The 22,722-nt window shown below is 41.4% G+C and overlaps 1 protein-coding gene across 1 annotated transcript in view; it reads right to left on the bottom strand.

Moving 5' to 3' along the window:
• SPAST (spastin) overlaps positions 1-22,722 on the bottom strand; it is a 70,792-nt gene that overhangs the window by 7,249 nt on the left and 40,821 nt on the right. Inside the window, exons 7-13 of the mRNA XM_078785109.1 lie at positions 10,741-10,815; positions 10,301-10,372; positions 6,446-6,521; positions 4,468-4,559; positions 3,313-3,392; positions 3,092-3,134; positions 612-691 (exon numbers count right to left, since the gene is read on the bottom strand). Coding sequence (XP_078641235.1) covers positions 612-691; positions 3,092-3,134; positions 3,313-3,392; positions 4,468-4,559; positions 6,446-6,521; positions 10,301-10,372; positions 10,741-10,815 — 518 coding nt within the window. The remainder of the gene's footprint in view (positions 1-611; positions 692-3,091; positions 3,135-3,312; positions 3,393-4,467; positions 4,560-6,445; positions 6,522-10,300; positions 10,373-10,740; positions 10,816-22,722) is intronic.

The raw sequence follows: 22,722 nt of genomic DNA, 5'->3' as shown, positions 1-22,722 counted from the left end.
AATAATTGTGTTGTCAGAGATCAGGAGGAAAAAAAAAATCGATGCGTGAAGAAGAAGATTTAGTTTGTATGGTCATGTGTTGCTATGGTCAGAAGATGAAGCTACAAGGACATCCTAAAAAAGGCATGGATTGAAACTGTCAAGAAGGATATGGAATGTTTGGATTTGCACAACGATTCATTGGATATAACCGTACGGAGGAATGACATCATTCGACTAACCCCCTGAAAAAAGGGAAAATGGTCATAAAACATTTGTATTTTGTTGTTGTTGTTGTTGTCACTGTTATAAACTTGCCATCACAAGAAAGATTATTATAATAAGAGAAAATGTATAGAAATACCTCGTTAACACTTTTTGCCATGCCTTGGATTATTGTGAGTATCTCATTTGAAGAATGTTGCGAATGTTCCACATCACTTATTTTCCTGATCTATAAAATATGATGTACAAAATGATCTGGAAACCCAATGAAAAAAGCAAGTTTCTAATTTAAAAATATTTTCTCAGAGTACCAAAAAGAGGTTTCATATCCCTTTGTTAACTTACAAAACTGCCAGCTTTGTAACAGACTTCGAATGTGCAAAGTTTTCAAGATGGTTCTGACTCACCGAGCAAGGTGGGAGAGGTCCTTGCGAGACAATGGATTCCCATGTTTGGCCAGCAAATGGGACAGCAGTTTCAGTCGGGTCTGCAAAGGGTTAAATTTTAAACTTTGAGTTCATTCATGAGCAGTAAAAATGGAATAAAAAAAACCTCAAATTAATATCTAAAACCCATGAAGTTAATGAAACGAGATTTAATCTGACAGGTGATAAATTTGATGTAAGTAGTGGTTTTTTGTATACTGAATCGAGGCTCGTGAAAGAGCTAACATTTATTTCACAAACAAATCAACCAAACAAACAAAATATACAAAAAGAGGGAGCGGAAGACAAGATGGGGAGAGAAGGGGAAGCACACAACCACAACATTTGAGAGCAGGGAGAAGTGTGGGAGGGAGAGGGCTTGGGGGCAGGAGGCGTGGTTTGATCACAGATTCACAGACACAGACAGATCACAGAAGGTTTGAGATCACAATGCCTGTCCTTATACATCTATGGAGAGCATGGAAGGTTCAAAAGAAAAATTCAGCAATCCTCATTTCCAAAAACGATATTTCTAAATCGGAATTGATTATTCGACACCAACTTTAATCAATTTAGAAATTTATATCGAGAGCTCGTACAGAGCAATTAGTGCAAATAACACTTATTCCCTCGGAAAAATGCATTTAAAACAAATCAACAAGAATTGCATGCACCATGACGAAGTGTTTAATACTACAATGGAGGAAATCAACAGATTGAATGGGGGTTACACCCTCTTTTCCCCCTGACGAAGGGTTAGCACCCGAAACGTCAGCTTCTCCTTGCTTTCTATGGTGGTTACTCAATCGATGTTTCATCCGTTGTTCAACCTGACCTGTCCGCCAATGCAGATCAACAACCCTCATCAGAAAGACCACTTCTTAAATTTACATTTAATACTAGAATTTCTTAGTTAGATCTTCAAAGACAAACCAATGTAAACTAGAACAGCACTCGGTAGAGCACATACCTCCGCCAGGATGAACAGTTTGTTTTGTATCCTACTGACAGGCCGGATCTGGATTGGGACCTGAACCAAAATCGAATCGGCTTGTTCTTGCCACCTAACCAACTCGTCCACCAAGTTTATTCATAACTCGTCCATAACTTTTTTAAATATCATGTTATCTATCGCTTTTCGCCCGATCTCTCAATGGTGAAGAATCACTTAAAATTTTAATAATTCTCGTATCCGAATCCATATTCAGATCTTCACCAAAATCGAACCAATTCTTCATTGTAAAAACAAAATGTCCACCAAGTTTTGTCCAAATACGTCCACAACGTTTTGAGATATCTTGCTTTGCATCGTTTTTCTCCCTATCTCCCAATGGTGAAGAATCACATAAAAAATTCTAGTAGCCGGATCCGAATCCGGATCTTCACCAAAATCGAATCCTTTTGTCCTTGTCACATACGATACATCTCTGCTAAATTTCGTCCAAATCCGTCCACAACTTTTTGAGATATCTTGTTCACAGACAGACAGACAGACAGACAGAGGTGAAAACATAACGTCCATCCACCTTCAGGGGCAAAGGTAACAAAGAATTGTGAAAACATGGAAATGATATTGTCCATGCCTTTGTGAAGGAGCCATGCGTTTAAAGTGTGTCCATGATGGAGAAAATGAGGACTTCATGAAATTAGTCACGAGTAGGAAGAGGAGATGAGAGCAGGGAAGAGGGTGGATGAGTGGGTTTAGGGTTAGAAAAAGTTAACAATGCAAAACACATCTTTTTAAGGACTAGTTAGCAACAGCGGAAAAATAAGAACGATTTTTCTCAACCAAATTATGACAGAGGTATGATAATCGTCATAAAAAATAAAGTGGTGACTCCCTGGGCATGTGTAACGATGAAGCTCTTCCTTTGAAGAAGGGTTCATGCCCGAAACATCACGTCACTTTCTTTCCCACAATGGTGAGAATACCTGGTGAGAATTAATGGCAGGCTGAGCAATTTCGTTATCCTGCGATGAAGTTAAGCAGATTGAGAAGACTTAAAAATGAATGGTAGCGGAAGGAAGGCACTTGAAGGGAAGGAGCAGAAAGTAAATAAAGTCTGCCATTTTTGAATATGTCATATATAGACAGCTCATTATTTATGGTTCCAGTCTCTTAGACTTAAATCTTCACAGGCGTTACCACAATGACTTTTTTCAGACACTTTGCTGCTTATTATCGACGTATTGTCGAGTGAAAAATAGATTTTTTTTTAATTAGGAAAAACATGTAATGCAACTTCTTCATTCTCCTAACAATAAGTCAGGGACTCGATCTACATGCTCATTGAAACTGCTTCGTTAAGTGATAACAAACCATCGATGCTGTTCGGTGCAGTATGAAATCTGTGGTACGATGAAAAAAATCAAGATAAATTCTCAGATAAATCTAAATAAATGATGTCTGGTGTTCTCAGATGAACGTAGAAGACGATGAAAAAGCTGGGGATTTCACTTACTTCTTCCTCGGGAAGTGACACATAGATCCTCTTGGAAAATCTCCTGGTTGGGATAATAGGGAAATTAAAATGAAGAATATCCCATTGAATATTCACTTGCTCTTCCATGAACCGTAGATATTATGTAAAAGGAATGAACTGCATCACTTAATCAAAGAGAGTGATGAGGAATTAACTCCAGTTTCTGCAACACAAGAAACAAAATCAACCTGGAATCTTACCTCAACACTGCTTCGTCCAACTCCTGGGGCCTGTTAGTTGCACCCATTACCAGCATTCTCTCATCACTATCGAGCTGCATCTGCAGGTGAATTATCAAAACATGAAAGGCACTGCCATACATTGATGTCATTTTCTACTAGGGCCTAGAATGAATGATTACCATAGCGACACTTTCCTACAGCAACAGTCATTCAACAGCACTATGTTTAGCCCCCCCCCCTCGCCCTCCTTCCATATGTCCCCCCATTCTGCAAGCATCCTTCCTGCTAAGTACATGTTGCCAAGTACCTCTACATCCAACCCATTACATTATAAACAATAAAAAGAGCAATCAGAGATTGCAAACCCTCGCCAGGATGTATTTTCAGTGGTTTTTAAGGCTTTCGTGTTAAAACAAATATGGCGGCCGAACCACGTGACCGATGACGTCATCATTATTTTTTTCTCCACTAAATTATTCCTAGATTATGCTCAATAAATTTCATCTTGATCGGATGACATTTTTTACTTGTCAAATTATGACGTCATAATGGAGGCACCTATGACATCATTATGACGTCATAATGGAGGCACCATCTCACCAGATGTTATTCCACATGGAGAGTTCTTTACAATGAGCCATGTCTCAATTTTTTCTATTCAGCACTTTCGGAGATATAGAGGTGCAAAGTTTTTCGTTTTTCCCAAGATGGCGGCCGAACCACGTGACCTATGACGTCATAATTATCATTAAAAATTCTACAGGTGGAGTTTCACCTATGGTGAAAATTTCCTGTCAATCGGACCAACAGTTGCAGAGAAAAATCATACTTATTCTGTGCAAACAGACAAACAAACAGACTCTAATGCAATACCCTCTCCTCAGGCGAGGGTAATGAATTACTTTCCAGATTAGTATACCGAAGATATCACTTTGAGGCATTGTTTTCAATAACGCAAGCAACGTTCTTTCTTCCTCACCAGTTAATGAACAATTAGAAACTGTCTGTAATGTAATGAAAATATTGTACCAAAACTGACTGGACGTGCCACTTCAACATGATCACAAACTATGTTAAAGTTCATAACTCTCATTAAAGTCAGAGTTCCACCATCCAAGATACTCATTCAAGGACATCATGCATTATCCCACTTCTGAAACCAAAATTTCTCACCCCATCAAACTCCAGTAAGAATTCGGTCTTGAGCCGCCGGCTCGCCTCATGCTCACCCTCACGCCGCTCACAAAGCACACTGTCGATCTCGTCTGCACAACATACAATTCTAGAAGATGCACAACAGCTTTACAATGCATATAAAACTGGAGCAACCTCAGCATTACTGCAGCGGTTCAAATGAAATACAGTACTGGATGCGCTTTAAGATAACAATGAAAATGAATGTTATGTGTTGTACAAATTTCAAACTTGTCTCTCTCTTCTAAAACCTGGTGGCACCTTGTTAAATCTGCCTCTGAAGTAGTGCGCTCCCTTCGCATCCCTTCCTCTGGAAGCCTTCAAATGGCACCACACAGCTGACTTCGCTCGTGAGAAGCCTGAATGACTCAATTCTGTGTTTACTTCCAAATATTGTATATCGTCCCATCCCCTCACTCTCGGTACCTATCCTTCCCTGTCAAACCCAACAGCTCTTTTGCACCGGAGAAGGTGGAGAAGGTTCTTTTAACCCTCGACACTGACTCTGCTACTGGACCAGAAGGCATCCGCTAATGTGTCCTAAAAACCTGCTCTGCTGCTCTTGCACTTCCTCTCTCTGCCCTTTTCATCCTGTCATTTGCACGAGGTCATCTTACATCTGCTTGGAAATCTGCCAACATCACTGCACTACATAAAAGTTGCAAAAACCGATCGCCTTAACTACAGACCTATTACTTTACTACCAATCATCATCAAGATCATGGAATCCATCATCACAGTTGATATGAAATCCTTCATTTTCTCCAACAACTTCATTTCACATCACAAATTTGGTTTCAGACCAGGTCACTCCACCTTCGACATGCTGCTTCTACTCTCACAACGATGTACAGAGGCCCTCAATGTCAGCAATGAGATCAGGGCCTTCTCTCTGGACATATTTCGTGTTTTTGATACAGTCTGGCATCCCGCCTTGCTCTCCAAAGCCTCTGCCTGTAGCATCCAAAGCCAACCCCACACATGTCTCAATGACCTCCTTTACTCTCTTAGCTAATGTGTGGCTCTCAACGGAAGCCTTTCATATCCTTTCCCTGTCAAGGCTGGAGTGCCTCAAGGCAGTGTTCTAGGCCCAGTCATATTCCTGACCTTCATTAATTATCTTTCTGATTCTGTGGAAAAACCCTCTTTATCTATTTGCTGATGATTCCACCCTCTGCCATGACACCCGTCATCCTTCAGACAGGCAGGCTGCAGTGTCTTCCCTCTCTCCAGACCTTGAAAAAAATCACCAGCTGGTCAAACACTTAGAAGATATATTTCTATCCTGACAAATCTCACACTCTCATTCTCTCTCCGAGATAACTACTTAGCAACCCCCCCATCTACCTTCTTAACAATCCTCTTGAGGAGGTTCAGCCATTCAAACTTCTGGATCTCACGATCAGCCATGATTTGTCTTAGGCAAACCAAATATCCAAGTTGGCACCCAAAGCCAGTCACTAACTCAGCATCCCCTGTCAAAAAACCCTTCCTTGGCACACCTGAACTCCTATCCACCTACAAGGCCTCCATCCGCAACTTGATGGAGTACTGCTCTCCCCTCTAAGCTGGCTCCCTTGCCTCATATCTTGCTCACCTTGATTCTGTGGAAGCCAAGGACTTTAAGATCATTGAAATTTCCCGTGCTGAAGCTGAGTCTATGGGCTTATCATCGCAGACAGTTCGGTGGTCTCTATATCTTCTACCGCCTTCTTTCTTTTCTTGCACGCTCTGCCCTTTCCATGCTTTGTCCCCCTCAGGTGTATGCAGGGCTCACATGGTCCACCATCAACCTCCTTCTGGTGAAACTACCTAAATCCAGCGTCACTGCTCCAATCATTGCACCATTCCACTCATGTGTTCCTCTTTTTTTCCCTCATATCTACCCCTCACCTTTATCCACCTACTCCTTACATTCTACAAAGAAAGAGCACAACATCAGAATTAAATAACTCACCAATGAAAACAATTGAAGGCTGAAGCTCTCGAGCCACAGCAAACATCGCACGAACGAGCTTCTCACCTTCCCCAACCTGCAAAATAATCATTACCGCAAGCGTGTGAACGAACACCGAGGAGATCAAACGATAAATGTTTCGTACATTGTCTGGAGTCACAAAACTTCATAGAACGCTCAGTATCTCAGCTTCTACTTTCCACACATTGATGTAACAATTAAACCGTTTAATCAGCACAGGTAGCGCAATTATCTTTAATTCCTGACCCAACTACAACCTGTCAGATTGGTGCTGAGCATGCAGTGCGTTGCCTCACAAAGTGTGTGATCCCTCAGATGGCGTCAATCCGGAATTCCTGTCTAAGCATTAGTTGGCGGACGTTTTAAAAATCACACGGTGTCTTTTTCATAAAATAGGCAAAGTTATCGCTGGGACCCTGAACAAGTTACAAATTCCTGCTCAAATCAGTTGTCGTCAAAAGTCAGGATTGGCCAGCCGGTTTATAAAAGACTTGGATAAAACCTCACCCTCGGTCGACCACACCAAAATGTGGGATGAATTGGGGCAGGTAAGGTAATAGTAGTAATGTCAAGGCTTGAAGCACAAATGTGCCCGTGAGTGGTCAATGGAGTGGTTGCACTCAACTACCTTTTGTCTCCTGGAAGGTCCATGTATGTTTCCAATGATTAAAACAGAAAATAAAACAACACAGTCGGACTGAATGATTATTTTGGTCTGTTGGTTGCATTGTTACTGAGGCCCAGCAGTGCTGCAGATGCAGCTCACCTCGTTATAATGGCAGGAATTTGGAATTTGATCAGGGTGTTGGCACACAATGGCCTACTCTTCAAAAACGGGTAGTCGGCGACTAAACTGACTACCCTCACTGGCTCGCCAGTGGGGAGGGTGACTAACACCCTGCAGGCCTAAAAACAATACCTGTCAAAGGGAGGATGAGCTCCCTTCGGGAGCAAACATCCATCCAGTAAGGAGATGGTGTCTCCAAAAAAACATCCAGTTGGACCGGTTTCTTAGGTAGTAGGTTGTAGACAGCAACCGCTCAGAGTGGTACTACCGTTCTGACCGAGGAGCATCAAAGTGGTGCCCAGAACCATCTTACAGTCTCCTTGTCAGGATTGCTGAACTTTCTTTCTGTCTCATTCAAACTATAGCTACCAGGCTAGCTTCAATCTCTTTCTCTTGCAAACAAACATCACACACTTTTCATCAAACACTTTTCTTACTCATTTTCACTCCTCACCTTTACATTCTCTCTTCTTTACTTCTCTTTCCTCTAATCTCCTCACATCAGCCACAATTAAATATGAAAAAGTCTGAAAGTTAATGGCCCCTAGTTCCCGGCATTATGGGGTGCGAAGAATCTCCGATGACCTGCCTGGCTCAGCTGCCAACGAGAGGGGGGGGGGGGGAGAGGGGGAGGGCTCAGGCAGTAGTTGTATCGGTCCCTCCCAAGACCCTTGCCTGTTGAATCAATGTGACTTTTTCAATGAATTTCACCAACATTCGTGGTCTTTCTTCAAATGTTTCCTCTGTTGAACATCTGGCATGTTCTCTCCTAATATATTGCTTCTCTCAGAGATCAAATTGTCACATGACGTTCTTCTTAACTTCTTTAACATTTAAAACTACAACTTTTACTCACGAATCTGCTTCAAAGGAGGAGTGTGTATCTACTCCAACATCAACACACCTGCTGTACGCCTTGTGGACCTCGAATCTCCAAACTTTGATGCCAACTGGCTTAATATTTGTCTCCCGACCATCACTATTTTTCTCTGTTTCACTTACTGCTCTCCCAACTCTACAAACTCACAGCTTTCGTTGACTATCTTAATTCCTGCCATGAGGCCATGACATCCGAACCCCCTCAAGCATAATTCCTCTATCTAGGAGACTTCAATGTGCACCACAGGGAGTGGTTGGAATCATCCCACATGGATGTTGGGGGAGTTGAAGCTCTTACAATTTCCATTCTCAATGATTTGGAACAAATTATCACCCACCCTACCCATATCCCAAATCGTCATGACCACTCTTCCAATACTCTGGTTTGTTCCTCACCTCCAATCCGTTGTGTTACAGCTACACAATTTCACGTCCAATTGGATCTTCTGACCACAATCTTGTGAATACCACTTTACTTACCACTCCTTCTCCTCCGACTGCTCTGACTAAACGCCAGTATTGGCATTTCAATAGCGCTGACTGGACTGGTTTACGAAACTTCTTCTCTGAATTTCCCTGGAAAGACTACTGCCTCTACTCGGGCGATGCCTCTACTCGGGCGATGCCTCTACTCGGGCGATGCCTCTATGTCTGCTGAACGTATAGCTGACGTTATTGTTGCAGGAATGGAGGCTTATATCCCCTTATCTTTCAAGTCTATCTCACCAACCAACTCGAGGTTCAATAATTCCTGCTCTGCGGCCATTCGTGCAAGAGATGCAGCATATCGGACATGGAAAAACTCTTCCTCCGACTCACATTCAGCTTTCATATCTGCTATAAATCATTGCAAACATTTTATTTGTGAGGCAAACCATTCCTTTATCCAAAATAAATGTGACAACCTCTCATCTTCTTCCACTAGTAGATCTTTCTGGTCTGCAGCTAAAAGTATCTCCAACAACTTCTGTCGCTCTTCCTTTCCTTCGCTGTTCCGTTCTGATGATACTATCGCTGTCTCTCTGAATGATAAAGCAACTCTTTTTGGTTCTCTTTTTCTCCTCAAATTCCACACTGGATGACTAACATTCCACCTCCCTCCGATGCACCGCATACCAATCATATGTCCATCCCTATAATCTCTTTTCATGCAGTCAAAAACGTACTCCTCTCTCTGGACACAAGCAAGGCATACGGACAAGATGGCATTCCTCCTCGTGTCTTGAAGGAGTGTGCTTCAGAACTTGCTCCCATGCATGCTCGTTTGTTTCACTTTTGTTTAAAAACCCAAACTTTTCCTCTTTCCTGGAAACATTCCTTAGTGCAGCCTATGTTAAAGAAGGGTGATCATTCAAACCCTTCCAATTACCGTCCTATTGCTCTGACCTCTACTATTTCCAGTGTTTGAATATCTTCTCAATTCCCATTTCCTCAAGCATCTTACATCTCACAGTCTTCTATCTGACCATCAATATGGCTTTCGCAAGGCAAGATCTACTGGTGATATCCTTTCTTACATTACAAATGTCTGGGCCTCTTCTCTGAGAGACTTTGCGGAATCCTTTGTTGTAGGCCTTGATATCTCAAAAGCTTTTGACAGAGTTTGGCATCGGGGTCTGATATCCAAGCTTCCCTCTTTTGGCTTTCCTCCTTCATTCTGCTCTCTCGTATCGAGCTTTCTCTCCGACCGCTCTATCTCTGTAATTGTCCATGAATCAACTCCCTCCTTCCCTATCAACAGCGGTGTCCCTCAGGGTCAGGGATGATCTCAGGGTTAAAGGTCTAACAAGAGAGCTACCAGCAGATCCTACAGCCTGGAAAGCCGCCATTAGGTGAATCATGGCCGACACATGCAAGCATGGAAATGGCTGTAAAACGATGACGATGAAGTTTAACTTGCATAGGATGATTCCTTCATGGTTTGGGGGAAAACCTTTTGACTCCTCGTATTCAAGAATATCCACGAGGGGTAACAATAAGTTTTCAAGGAAGCTAACATGAGGAAAAGTTGTCGGAATCTGCCATTGAAAATAACACTTCAAGTGATCTCTTACTTACACCAGAAATGCGTCATCGGTGCGATAGAAAGTCAAATGCATCAAATGCCCAAACTACTGCAAGCATTCCATGGAAAAGCTGAATAAATCCAGTGCAGCTCCTGTACTTACATATTTTGACGTCAGGCTGGCAGCACTTATGCTGAAAAATGTCGCGTTCGACTCATTTGCAACAGCTTTAGCCTATGGGGTCATGATGAACAGAATAAACATCATCAAACAAAATCAGATACTTCCTTACTTGAAGGAAAACTGCAAGGACGTAGACAAAACTCTCATTCATCTCTACTTCACCTCCACAGTTTGGAACATTGTCAAATACTAACACAAAATAACATCGCCCGGCATTTAAGGTGACATTATGAAATGGCACTCACTAAATTTACAATGTTGAGTAGATTGCCATGAGTGTCGTTTTGCAGTATGTTGATGTAAATGCAAAGATTCATGTTGATTTTACAACAAATTTTGAAAAAGGATAATATATATAACAGCTCAATGCTAAATTACAAGTTCTGTGACTGTGGCATTTGATGTCTGCACGTCCATACCAGCATGGTTTTTCCATTTCCTGGAGGTCCAAAAAGTAGCAACCCTCTGGCAGGTGCTCGTAGGCCCGTGAAGAGCTGTACGGATAGGCACAAGTAATTTCACTCATATGTGACTTGGGATAAAGTGAAGCTGTTCCTGGGTCCAAGTACACACATTTATGAGTTGCAGTTGGTTTATGATTAAAATCAAGGTATCTTCAGCATGAAGCAAATACCTGGTAGACAGTATTTGAACCGGTACCATGAGCTCACCAAACCGGTGCCTGCCTTGCTTTACACGTGTGGACTTGTCGCATGAAAACAAATGGATGCGGTTAATTTGACAAGGTGGTGGAGCTTATAACGCGTCTTCAGGTATTTCATGCTCTTGGACAGCGAACCCAACAACATGGAGGATGGACCAAAAACTGCTAGGATAGATTAGAGGTATGTGAAAAACCAGGACTTAGGAATTAAATGATACATTTACTTCATGCCACAAGTACATTAGGTACATCAAAATGCAACAAATAAATTTCTCTGAAAGTATATACTTACTTCATAGAGAATTAAAAACGGATTAAACGTGGCCGATACATTGATTACACATTAATCATCGTTCCTTACGTCATAGTTCATTACCTACTGATAAGTAACATGAAATACCTATCAGAGTGTTGTCTCCTTCTACTATATAAGAGAGCTGTTGGTCTGTCTTTCTGTCTGTGTGTGTCGCATTTTTCTCAGAGATCGCTGAACAGATATTCGTCAAACTTTCAGAGGTTCATCAGTGCCTGGGAGTGTATTAGACAAAAAAAAAAAAAAAATTAAGTTTTATTGATTTTTTGGACTTTAAAAAAAAATTGCTTGATAGTGCCTAAGCCTTTTTGATTAATAACAGTTGTATACAAGTACACATTCTAATAAATATATATAAAACAATCACCAGACATTTGTCCACAGATAAATCAAACATATCCGGAAGTGTACGAAGTTGGTGGTAAGGCGGCTTCTTCTTCCTATCCGGCATCACACTTAACGCAGAAACGTGATGAACGACACATACACCAGCATATATTCAACAAAGATGAAATTCTGATTTGACATTTGTGGTGTATTCTGATTTGGATCGAATTGCTTTACCATTATATTTGCCTTCATTTCAAATATGTTAATGTTTCTTTTTCTCTTGAGCAATGCTGGGAACTCCAGCTATAAACACTTCTATACTTTACTCGGTGTACAAATACAAATACAAATACAACTTTGGCTGGGAGGGGGGTGGGTGGGGGGGGCGGGGGGGGAGTTAACATAGGCTATGTGGCCGCGGCCTCATGCTTGTCCCTTCAATGGCACAGGGTGTGGGGGGCCAGGAGAGGCGCATAAATTATTTATGTAAATATGTACGGTGTAGCGCCACCTGGTGATGGTGGCAGACGATATTACAATTTCCTTTTTTTTACCTGGGCAACACTGAGGTTAAAGCACTCTTTGCACGGGTAAATTTTTTCTCCTTCTCATCCCCCCTCCCCCAAAACGGAGGGGCCTGTCAAAGCCACCCCCCCCCCAAAAGATGTATATGTAGTATATCTTTCCCCTCCCTCTCCCCTCACCTCTCGCATCCCTCCCCCTTCCACCCTTCACACTCCCTTCCTCACCCCTCCCTCTCCTGCCTCCTGCCTCCTCCCTCTCCCCCCCACCCCCCCAGGCAATGCCGGGTACTCCTGATTGTATTAAATAACTAAATAAAAATTCACAATTTATGTTATTCCTACATAACGACAACACTGTTTCGCATGATCTGACAGAAAGGAAGGCCAATGACTATAAAGAGCCAGTTGTGTACTTATAATTTTTTTTCTTTTCTACCCTCATAGTTTCATTCATTCAAATGCCTACTACTACTACTACTACTACTACTACTACTACTACTACTACTACTACTACTACTACTACTACTACGACTACTATTTCAATGGCCCAAATTATTCCGACCTTCTTGTGGGATCGGCTGAGGAATGGAGTAGCACCACCAAGATTATTGCTTACATATGAATTGCATGCATGTGCCTTCTATCGCCAATGGCCACCAGAAGCGTCTATGGTATGAATAATAATTAAAATGTTGAGAGAAATGAGGATGTCGGAGCACCTGATATGTCTGATAAGAAGTCTGTACACTAAACAGGAAGCTACAGTAAGAACAGAGTATGGAGATAAATAATGATTTGGAATTAGAAAAGGGATCAGACAAGGACACATCCTCTCCCCTTACTTGTTCAATCTGTATAGTGAGGACATCATGAAGAAATCAAACTATGATGACATCGAGATTGGAGTCAGGATTGGAGGAAGATGGATCAATAGTCTAAGGTATTCTGATGACACCACTCGGTTGGCGGAAAGTAAAGAGGACTTGATGAAATTGCTGCAGAAAGTGAAAAGGCTCATCATTATTTAAATCTAAAAAAGACAAATCTTGTCAACTGAGAAGATCAATGTGTTCGGATTGGGAACCAATAATGTGGAACTAGTGGAAAGTGTCATCTTACTGGGATCCAAGATTGAAGTGAGTGGAAAATGCGAAGGAGAAATCAATAGATGGTTAGTGTTGGGGAGAACAGCAATGTCAGGATTGAAAGAGATATGGAAAGAGGAAATTTGTGACAAAACAAACCAAGAGGAGGTTGGTGAATGCTTTGTTACTTCTAGTGACAATGGATGGATGTGAGTCTTGGACAATGAAAAAGAAAGAAAGGAAAAAGATTGACAATTTTGAGATATGGTGATGGAGATGAATGTTAAAAATTTCATTGACTGCAAGAAGAACAAACAAATCGGTGATTGAAGAAATTAGACCACAATGTATATTTGATGTGCTGTTGGTAAAACAGAAACTGTCATACTCTAGACACATCATGCATGCAGAAAACGAAAATCTGGAGGAGTCAACCATGCTGTGTATGGGTAATAATAATAATAATAATAATAATAATAATAATGCATTTATTTTATATAGCGCTTTTCAGGAAGCCCAAAGACGCTTTGACAGAGTGCAAAACATAATGCATAGCAAAACATAAAAACAATTGCAAAAAAAGAAGAATCAATAGGGAAATATTCAAAGCACAAAGGAGGGAGAAGGAGAGGAGATAGTCAGGGGTTAGATGCTGTGGGTTAAATGTTGAATGCAGTGTTGAACAGGTGGGTCTTGAGTGATGTTTTGAATGTGGTGAGTGAGGAGGAGTCTCTGATGGTGTGAGGTAGCGAGTTCCAGAGGGTGGGAGCAGCGATGGAGAAGGCCCTGTCCCCCCAGGATCTAAATTTGGTCCGGATGGGGGGGGGGGGGGGGGGTCAGGAGGTTGGTACCAGCAGAGCGGAGGTTGCGGGTGGGAGTGTGTCTGGAGAGGAGGTCAGCCAGGTAGGATGGGGCCAGGTTATGGAGGGCTTTGTAGGTCAAGAGGAGGATTTTGTACTGGATTCTCTGGGAGATGGGGAGCCAGTGAAGCTTGTAAAGGACGGGGGTGATGTGGTCACGGGTCCGGGAATGGGTGAGTAGACGGGCAGCGGAGTTCTGAATGTATTGGAGTTTATTGGTGATTGTTGAGGGTGAACCATAAAGGAGGCTATTGCAGTAGTCCAGACGGGAAGTGATGAAGGCGTGGATGAGGGTTTCTGCAGCCACGGAGGAGAGGGATGGACGGAGACGGGCGATGTTTTTCAGGTGAAAGAAGGCTGTCTTTGTGATCTGTTTAGTGTATTTGTCGAAGGAGAGGGTTTGGTCAAAGATGATGCCAAGATTCCGGATGTGAGGGGAGGTGGATACTGGGAAACCGTCGATGTTGAGGGCAAAGTTATGGAAAGTTAAGGGAAGAAGAAGAGGCCGACTGTGCATGCGCTGGATGGATGGGGTAAAGGCTGCAACGAAGCTGTCTCTGCTGCAGAAAAGCTTGGAGAAATGTTTAAGGATGTTTGGAAAAACTGATCATGAATGTCACCAGAAGTTGGATACAACTTGACGGAAATGGATTACTAGATGGTATTCATAGACTACTTACCCCACACAGTCAAGTTGGTGTGAGCCAACTCTTCTGTTTTTGTAAGGGTTTTTTCTGTGATCCAACATGGCTGCCAGACAACGTGACCGATGACATTATAAATTTACATTCTTTAATGTAATTGTTGCGTATATCACACTCAATAAATTTCAAACTGATCGGACAAAGGGTTGTACTTGTCGAATTATGACGTCATAATGAAGGCACTGATGACATCATTAACACATCTTATTCCCCATGGGGAGTAATTTACAATGAGCTAGGTTTAAATTTTTTCCCATTGAGTGGTTTCGGATATATAGAGGAGCAACGTTTTTCCAAGATGGCGTCCATACCATGTGATCCATGACGTCATAATTATGACTGAAACATTATACAGGCAGAGTCGAACCTATGGTGAAAATTTTGTGTCAAACCGACCAACAGTTGCCGAGAAAACGAGTTTTAAAAACTCAGACATGCACTTACGCACGTATGACATACGTACTGTGGAAGTGTAACTCAGTGTAACTTATTAATTGGCACTGGTAACTTATTAATTAACACTGGTAACGAAGCAGATACATTTTACCTGCAAACTCTGTGAAAGACGAGTTCGTAAATGAGTGTCAGGAATGTGCCCGAACATGATAATCTCTTGTCCACCTGGTCACAGCCCCTGGCTGGAGCACCCCCCTATCATTTGGTAAACGGAACTCACAGCAGGAGGGGAGCGAGCTGATGCCAGGACTTGGTGCATGCATGACCTCGGGGCATTAGCGGAGAAAGGATTAACGTTCAGCGGACAGGGGATTAAGTCCAGTTTGTCCATATAAACGAGAGCAAACGTTGAGTCGAGAGGACTTGTCACCAGGAGCTCTGACCGACGGAACGGACGAGCACTCCTCATCATCAGACCCACTGCCCGACGGGAGTGGCGGAGGAACATCGGCCGAACGAGAAGGACCATGCGAAAAGAGTTAACCTGGTCCATTGAATGAAGCGGTATTATTTGGTAATTGGAATGAAGTGAATAACCAGTTAATAAACCAGACCTTTTGTAAAACCTGTGTCCGGTCATTGGAGTCTTGAGTCTCCCGAATACTTCCCCTACAATTTGGAGGCACCGCTGACATCAATTGTACAAACAAGTCTTTAAAAGGTGAGTGTGGCTTGTTTTTGTCCAATATGATTTACGAACTTGGAAATAGTTTTGTACATACATGGGGGAGAAGGTGGTTCTGGGGGTTCCGTGCGCACCGATGCCGCGATAGGTGGCGTGACCCATCACGAATGGTACTTCGATAAACGACTGTAGCTATTATTCGTGTTTTCCTAAATGATTTCTGTAAATACGTATTTTTTGCGCTGTCTAAATAAAATGCACAAGGTCGGCGCTGGTCATTAAAGGCCTTACTGTGACCTGGGAGCAAACAGAGCATGCGTGCACCATGCGACCATTTGCTTCCAAGACGTGTAAGGCCGGTACACTCGTAAAGTAGTTTTTTTTTTTTTTGCACTTGTTCAAAGCACGCGACTTGCTCGGCGTGCGACAGGGAACCGGGAAATGGAATTATATTTATATATATATATTTTTACCTCATTCCAATTTATGGTATTGCGACAAAACGGCTTATATCTTTGGAACGACTCTTTTGTGGAAGAGCAATGGCAGACCACCCATTGTCACCACTTTCATGAGCTCAGCGAAATAAAACAGCTAGTGTAAATCGGCAGCAGAGTGGGAATCGGCAGACAATGGAACAGCTAGCGACGAGTGTTTGTGAGTAACAACCACCCTCTGGTCGAGGCTCATAGGAGGGGTGATGCTTACTGATTCGGCACGCTTACAATAGGTGTTAATGGTGGGATGTCAGAGGTTTTGGTGTGGTTTAATGTTCACACTGTTTTGGAAAATAATGCTCGATGCAACATGATCCTAAAAAGAACCCATCCCTACATCGAAGGATCAGGAAGGGAAGGAATGGAAAATTTGAAGTATTAAAGTTACGGAACTCAAAATGTCTGGGTTTGGATGTAGTCATTAAAGGATTGAGTCATTCATTGGTGTGATGATGGTCCTAATATTTTGATAAATGTTTGATAATGGTCCTGGTAATTTTAGTCCTAGGAATAATATTGCTAGTGGTTTGTCTGAAGGTTTTAATGGGATCGGATTTTTATCTATCTATAATTCCAGTAATCTCGGTGTGTGTGTCGGTCTGTCTGTATGCGACCGCTGTTTCTCGACAAACTACCGGTCCGATATACTTGAAACTTGCCAGGTATATTGCTGGGGACCCGAGGATGTGCCTTTTCAAGGTTTGAAATTAATCGGACAAGTGGGTCCCAAGGTATGGTCACCGTACTCGCAAGCCGTTCGCTTTGGCTTTGCGAATGGACCAAACCATTTCATGTAAATAGAGGGGGGGGGGGGGGGTTCTGTGGTCGTTCGCTTTGGCTTTGCGAATGGACCAAACCATTTCATGTAAATAGAGGGGGGGGGGGGGGTTCTGTGGTCGTTACTGCCACGTGGTTTCAAAGTTTTTTTGTTGTTGTTGTTCGCACGCATGTTTTTTTGCAAGCACGTACGGGCAAGCACGTACGTGCGGGCACGCCCTAGTATATATAAATTGAGGTAATATTGAGTTATGGAATTAATTGCTTTCAACAATGCAAAGGGTGACAAGATATGGGATTTTAATGGGTTTTTTATGGGATTTTAATGGGATATTGGTTTAGGAATGTTTAGAGGTCATTGCAATGTGATAAATACCAACGTTTCACTTTCGTTGTTGCAACGTTTTGCTCCAACGTTTTGTGAACATTTAAATGTTGGGTTTTGCTGACGTTTCCACAACGTCGCCACAACGTTTCACTTTCGTTGTTGCAACGTTTTGCTCCAACGTTTTGTGAACATTTAAATGTTGGGTTTTGCTGACGTTTCCACAACGTCGCCACAACGTTTCACTTTCGTTGTTGCAACGTTTTGCTCCAACGTTTTGTGAACATTTAAATGTTGGGTTTTGCTGACGTTTCCACAACGTCGCCACAACGTTTCACTTTCGTTGTTGCAACGTTTTGCTCCAACGTTTTGTGAACATTTAAATGTTGGGTTTTGCTGACGTTTCCACAACGTCGCCACAACGTTTCACTTTCGTTGTTGCAACGTTTTGCTCCAACGTTTTGTGAACATTTAAATGTTGGGTTTTGCTGACGTTTCCACAACGTCGCTACAACGTTTCACTTTCGTTGTTGCAACATTTTGCTCCAACGTTTTGGGAACATTCAAATGTTGAGTTTTGCTAACGTTTCCACAACGTCGCTACAACGTTTCACTTTCGTTGTTGCAACGTTTTGCTCCAACGTTTTGGGAACATTCAAATGTTGGGTTGTGCTAACGTTTCCACAACGTCGCTGCAACGTTTCACTTTCGTTGTTGCAACGTTTTGCTCCAACGTTTTGGGAACATTCAAATGTTGAGTTTTGCTAACGTTTCCACAACGTCGCTACAACGTTTCACTTTCGTTGTTGCAACGTTTTGCTCCAACGTTTTGGGAACATTCAAATGTTGGGTTGTGCTAACGTTTCCACAATGTCGCTACAACGTTTCACTTTCGTTGTTGCAACGTTTTGCTCCAACGTTTTGGGAACATTCAAATGTTGAGTTTTGCTAACGTTTCCACAACGTCGCTACAACGTTTCACTTTCGTTGTTGCAACGTTTTGCTCCAACGTTTTGGGAACATTCAAATGTTGAGTTTTGCTAACGTTTCCACAACGTCGCTACAACGTTTCACTTTCGTTGTTGCAACGTTTTGCTCCAACGTTTTGGGAACATTCAAATGTTGAGTTTTGCTAACGTTTCCACAACGTCGCTACAACGTTTCACTTTCGTTGTTGCAACGTTTTGCTCCAACGTTTTGGGAACATTCAAATGTTGAGTTTTGCTAACGTTTCCACAACGTCGCTACAACGTTTCACTTTCGTTGTTGCAACGTTTTGCTCCAACGTTTTGGGGACACTCAAATGTTAAGTAAATCGGATAAGAATTCACGAGTTATTTAATTATGAGCGATTAATGAAGTACTTATTTAATTATTTACATTTCTTATTAAATTACAGTAATTACATTACAGTAATTACCTGAGGTAATTACAGTAATTACAGTTCCGGTAATTACAGTAATTACAGTAATCATTACAGTAATTGCAGTAATCTTATTACAGTAATTACATTACATTAACTCAGGCACCTTTTGAGTAAGGAAGCTGATATTTGGACATGACACTGACCAAGTGATGTGGCTGTCAAGGAAAATATTGATTTATTGATTAATCATTTAATAAATTAACTCGTTGATTTATAAATGACTTATTTAATTAAAAGTCCTCAGAGATACATCTTCGGATGAAATACTTACAGATTGGTTATGCTATGAGCCAATTGATTAAGGAAAATATTTTGTGATGGCCATATTGGCAATTTCGTGGCCATATTCGTGGCAACTCAGTTAGTGCCACTGCACCTTTAAAATGCATCCCTGCGTTCATTTTTCGATCGATTGAGTTGAAATTTTGAACAATCGGATCTGGACTGTCGTTGTTAACGACTCTAGCACGCACTCGTCCAATCAGGATGGAGCGGTATGGTCCCCGGATTATCACTGCCCGCAGTTTTAATTAGTTTTACTTTTTCTCTTGGTCATATAATTTTGAAGACATGCATGTCATGATAGAGGAAATGTTTGTTCTGTTAAACGGAATAAATGTTGTTTATTTGTGTGGGTGTGTATTTTTGTGTATTTTGGATATATTTTCACGACTAATTCCAGTTATCGTCCTGCAAAATGTCTGCTCGTTCTTTTTCCTTTGAGTCGTAAATTCCTGTTGAATTCTCATTAAAATGCGGAATTAAGTACGCTGTGTGATGATGGAGATCCTTGATGACGAATCAGGAATAGTGAATGAGCAAACAAATATCACGGATGGTACACCGGATAAGGAAAATGTAGATGAAACCCCTTTTGCTCAGGTGCTGTGCAGCGCTGCACAAAGATCCATATGAGCGGGGCCTGGGTGCTGTGTAATTAGTACACAAAGAACCAATTACTAGGGTGCTGAATAAACACAAAGATCCATTTTTTGGAGCTGGTTCTCCCGGTGCTGTGATTTATTCAAAGAACCAAATTTTGTAAGAATTAAGCTATGATTTGTCGACATTATAAATACTTTAATATATGTAACGATTTTGTAACGATCGTCCTGCAAAAGGTCTGCTCGTTCTTTTTCCTTTGAGTCGTAAATTCCTGTTGAATTCTCATTAAAATGCGGAATTAAGTACGCTGTCTGATGATGGAGATCCTTGATGCGAATCAGGAAAAGTGAATGAGCGGACAAAATTTGGGAGAGGTCTTACACACGGTTTTATCTATTATTCGTGTTTTTTTTTTTTTTCTCTAGCGATCTGTAAATACGGTTTTTTTTGATATTCTTCACACTCAGGAAGAAGTTGAATGATATGACTGGATATTCTTCACACTCAGGAAGAGGTTGAATGATATGATTGGATATTCTTCACACTCAGGAAGAGGTTGAATGATATGATTGGATATTCTTCACACTCAGGAAGAAGTTGAATGATATGATTGGATATTCTTCACACTCAGGAAGAGGTTGAATGATATGATTAGATATTCTTCACACTCAGGAAGAGGTTGAATGATATGATTGGATATTCTTCACACTTATGGAAGAAGTTGAATGATATGATTGGATATTCTTCACACTCAGGAAGAAGTTGAATGATATGATTGGATATTCTTCACACTTATGGAAGAAGTTGAATGATATGATTGGATATTCTTCACACTCAGGAAGAAGTTGAATGATATGATTGGATATTCTTCACACTCAGGAAGAAGTTGAATGATATGATTGGATATTCTTCACACTTATGGAAGAAGTTGAATGATATGATTGGATATTCTTCACACTCACGAAGAGGTTGAATGATATGATTGGATATTCTTCACACTTATGGAAGAAGTTGAATGATATGATTGGATATTCTTCACACTCAGGAACAAGTTGAATGATATGATTGGATATTCTTCACACTCAGGAAGAAGTTGAATGATATGATTGGATATTCTTGACAATCATGGAAGAAGTTGAATGATATGATTGGATATTCTTGATTGATTGAATCTAATTGATTGAATTTAATTGAATAAATTTAACTGAATAAATTGAACTGAATAAATTGAATTGAATATATTGATTGTTTGATTGATGAAAATGCGGTCTCAAGAAAGAAGCTTTGATATCTTTGCGAGATATTATCAATGTGGAGACAACCTGGGAAAATTGAGCAAGGTGGTGAGTTTATATACAGATATATATGTGCGGTTACCATTGTGTGATTTCCCCGTCAACAGAGCGGACACCTGAGGATTCACCCATTTCATACTGGCCCTCCGGCTCATCTGCAAATACTGATCTGTCAGATTGGATTGTGCAAAAGCCACAACTGAGGGAGACTCTTTGGAAATCACCGTGTGAACAGGTGGAGAGATCCTTCCTGGAGGTACGAGTGAAGCTTTAGAGGAACCTGGAACAAGCTACAACACATCCAACGCTACTTTGATAAAAGGCAGAATGGGAAATGGAGCCTGCAAGAATACACAAGGACAACCAGAGATTCCACAAAAAGGTACTTGTACACATCATATGTACGACCGTTATGGTGCCGAAGCTATAAGGCAGGTCGAGAATTGGTATTTGTGGACAAAGGGACATGATGAGGAGTTTCCAAGAGATGGTACATTTGAGCGAAGTCGATTGGAAAGATTGGAACAAAGATTGAAAGCCAGGAAGAGACAGAATCTAACGGTAGACTGGCTTGCATTCCATCTTTGGGATGGTGAATCCAGACAACGGGAACAGCAAGAACGGATAACGGATCTAGAACTTAAAATAAAAAGGATACAGGATACAATGGAGGAGACAAATGCACAACTGCCCTCGAAATTAGGAATGAAAGTGACAGTTGTCCCATCTGATTTCCAGTTGTCTCCCCAAAAAGGACGGTACAGAGAATTTTTTCGTGTTTCAGGAGACAACGAGAGATTGCAGTGGCAACTCAGGGATGTAGAGATGCAGCCCAGCAATACAAATGCACAGGTGCACAGACCAGGAAACGACAGAAACCGGTGTTTCGAGTGTGGAAAGATGGGACATTGGAGAAGAAGATGTCCGTATGTCAACAGGAGGACAAGGTCATGGGGCAAACCAAGATCAAGGGTACCAGTGCGTACCGGTACCTCAGACAATGATTAGGCCTTCATTGCTGCAAATCCCAAATGATGATTGGCCTCAACAGATTCGATTACTGGACAAACATGAATAACTGTCGATGATTCTTGGGTCTGAAAAGTTTTCGGAGCAAGAATTATTCATTTTTTCTTTTGCTTGTAAGCAAATTAGTAATTAATTGATCACATGCCGAAATTGGATCTTTTATGTTGGGCACACAATTTTAAATTTACAAAGTTGGAACAATTGCTTTGCAAATTTTAAACCAAGGGACAAGGGTCACATGATGATCAGGTGGGAATGTCAGACTATTGTTTCGCATGATTGATAGGTCAGTGGTCGACTGACATGTAAATGGGTGTGTAGTCAAATTTGGATAAATTATTGTGGGAACTGAAAGGGTAATTTCAATGTGACATCATAGGGGTTTTCTAAGAATAAACTTTTTGGTCCATTTGTGTATTAGCATTTCTAAAATTGAAGGACAAATTTTATGAAATTGAAATAAAATTGACACCCATCTTGATCTGTAAATAATAGTTCCAACGCAAACAAATACGCATAATGCATGTGTGTGTGTATTTTTGTGTGTCAATGTTAGTGTTTTTTATTGTTTTGTGTATCAATCTTACAAGATTGTTGACACCGACA

This window comes from Myxine glutinosa, chromosome 9, assembly GCF_964187855.1.
Source record: "Myxine glutinosa chromosome 9, kmMyxGlut1.1, whole genome shotgun sequence".
Taxonomy (NCBI): domain Eukaryota; kingdom Metazoa; phylum Chordata; class Myxini; order Myxiniformes; family Myxinidae; genus Myxine; species Myxine glutinosa.
This window is presented reverse-complemented; position numbering and strand designations above follow the sequence as displayed.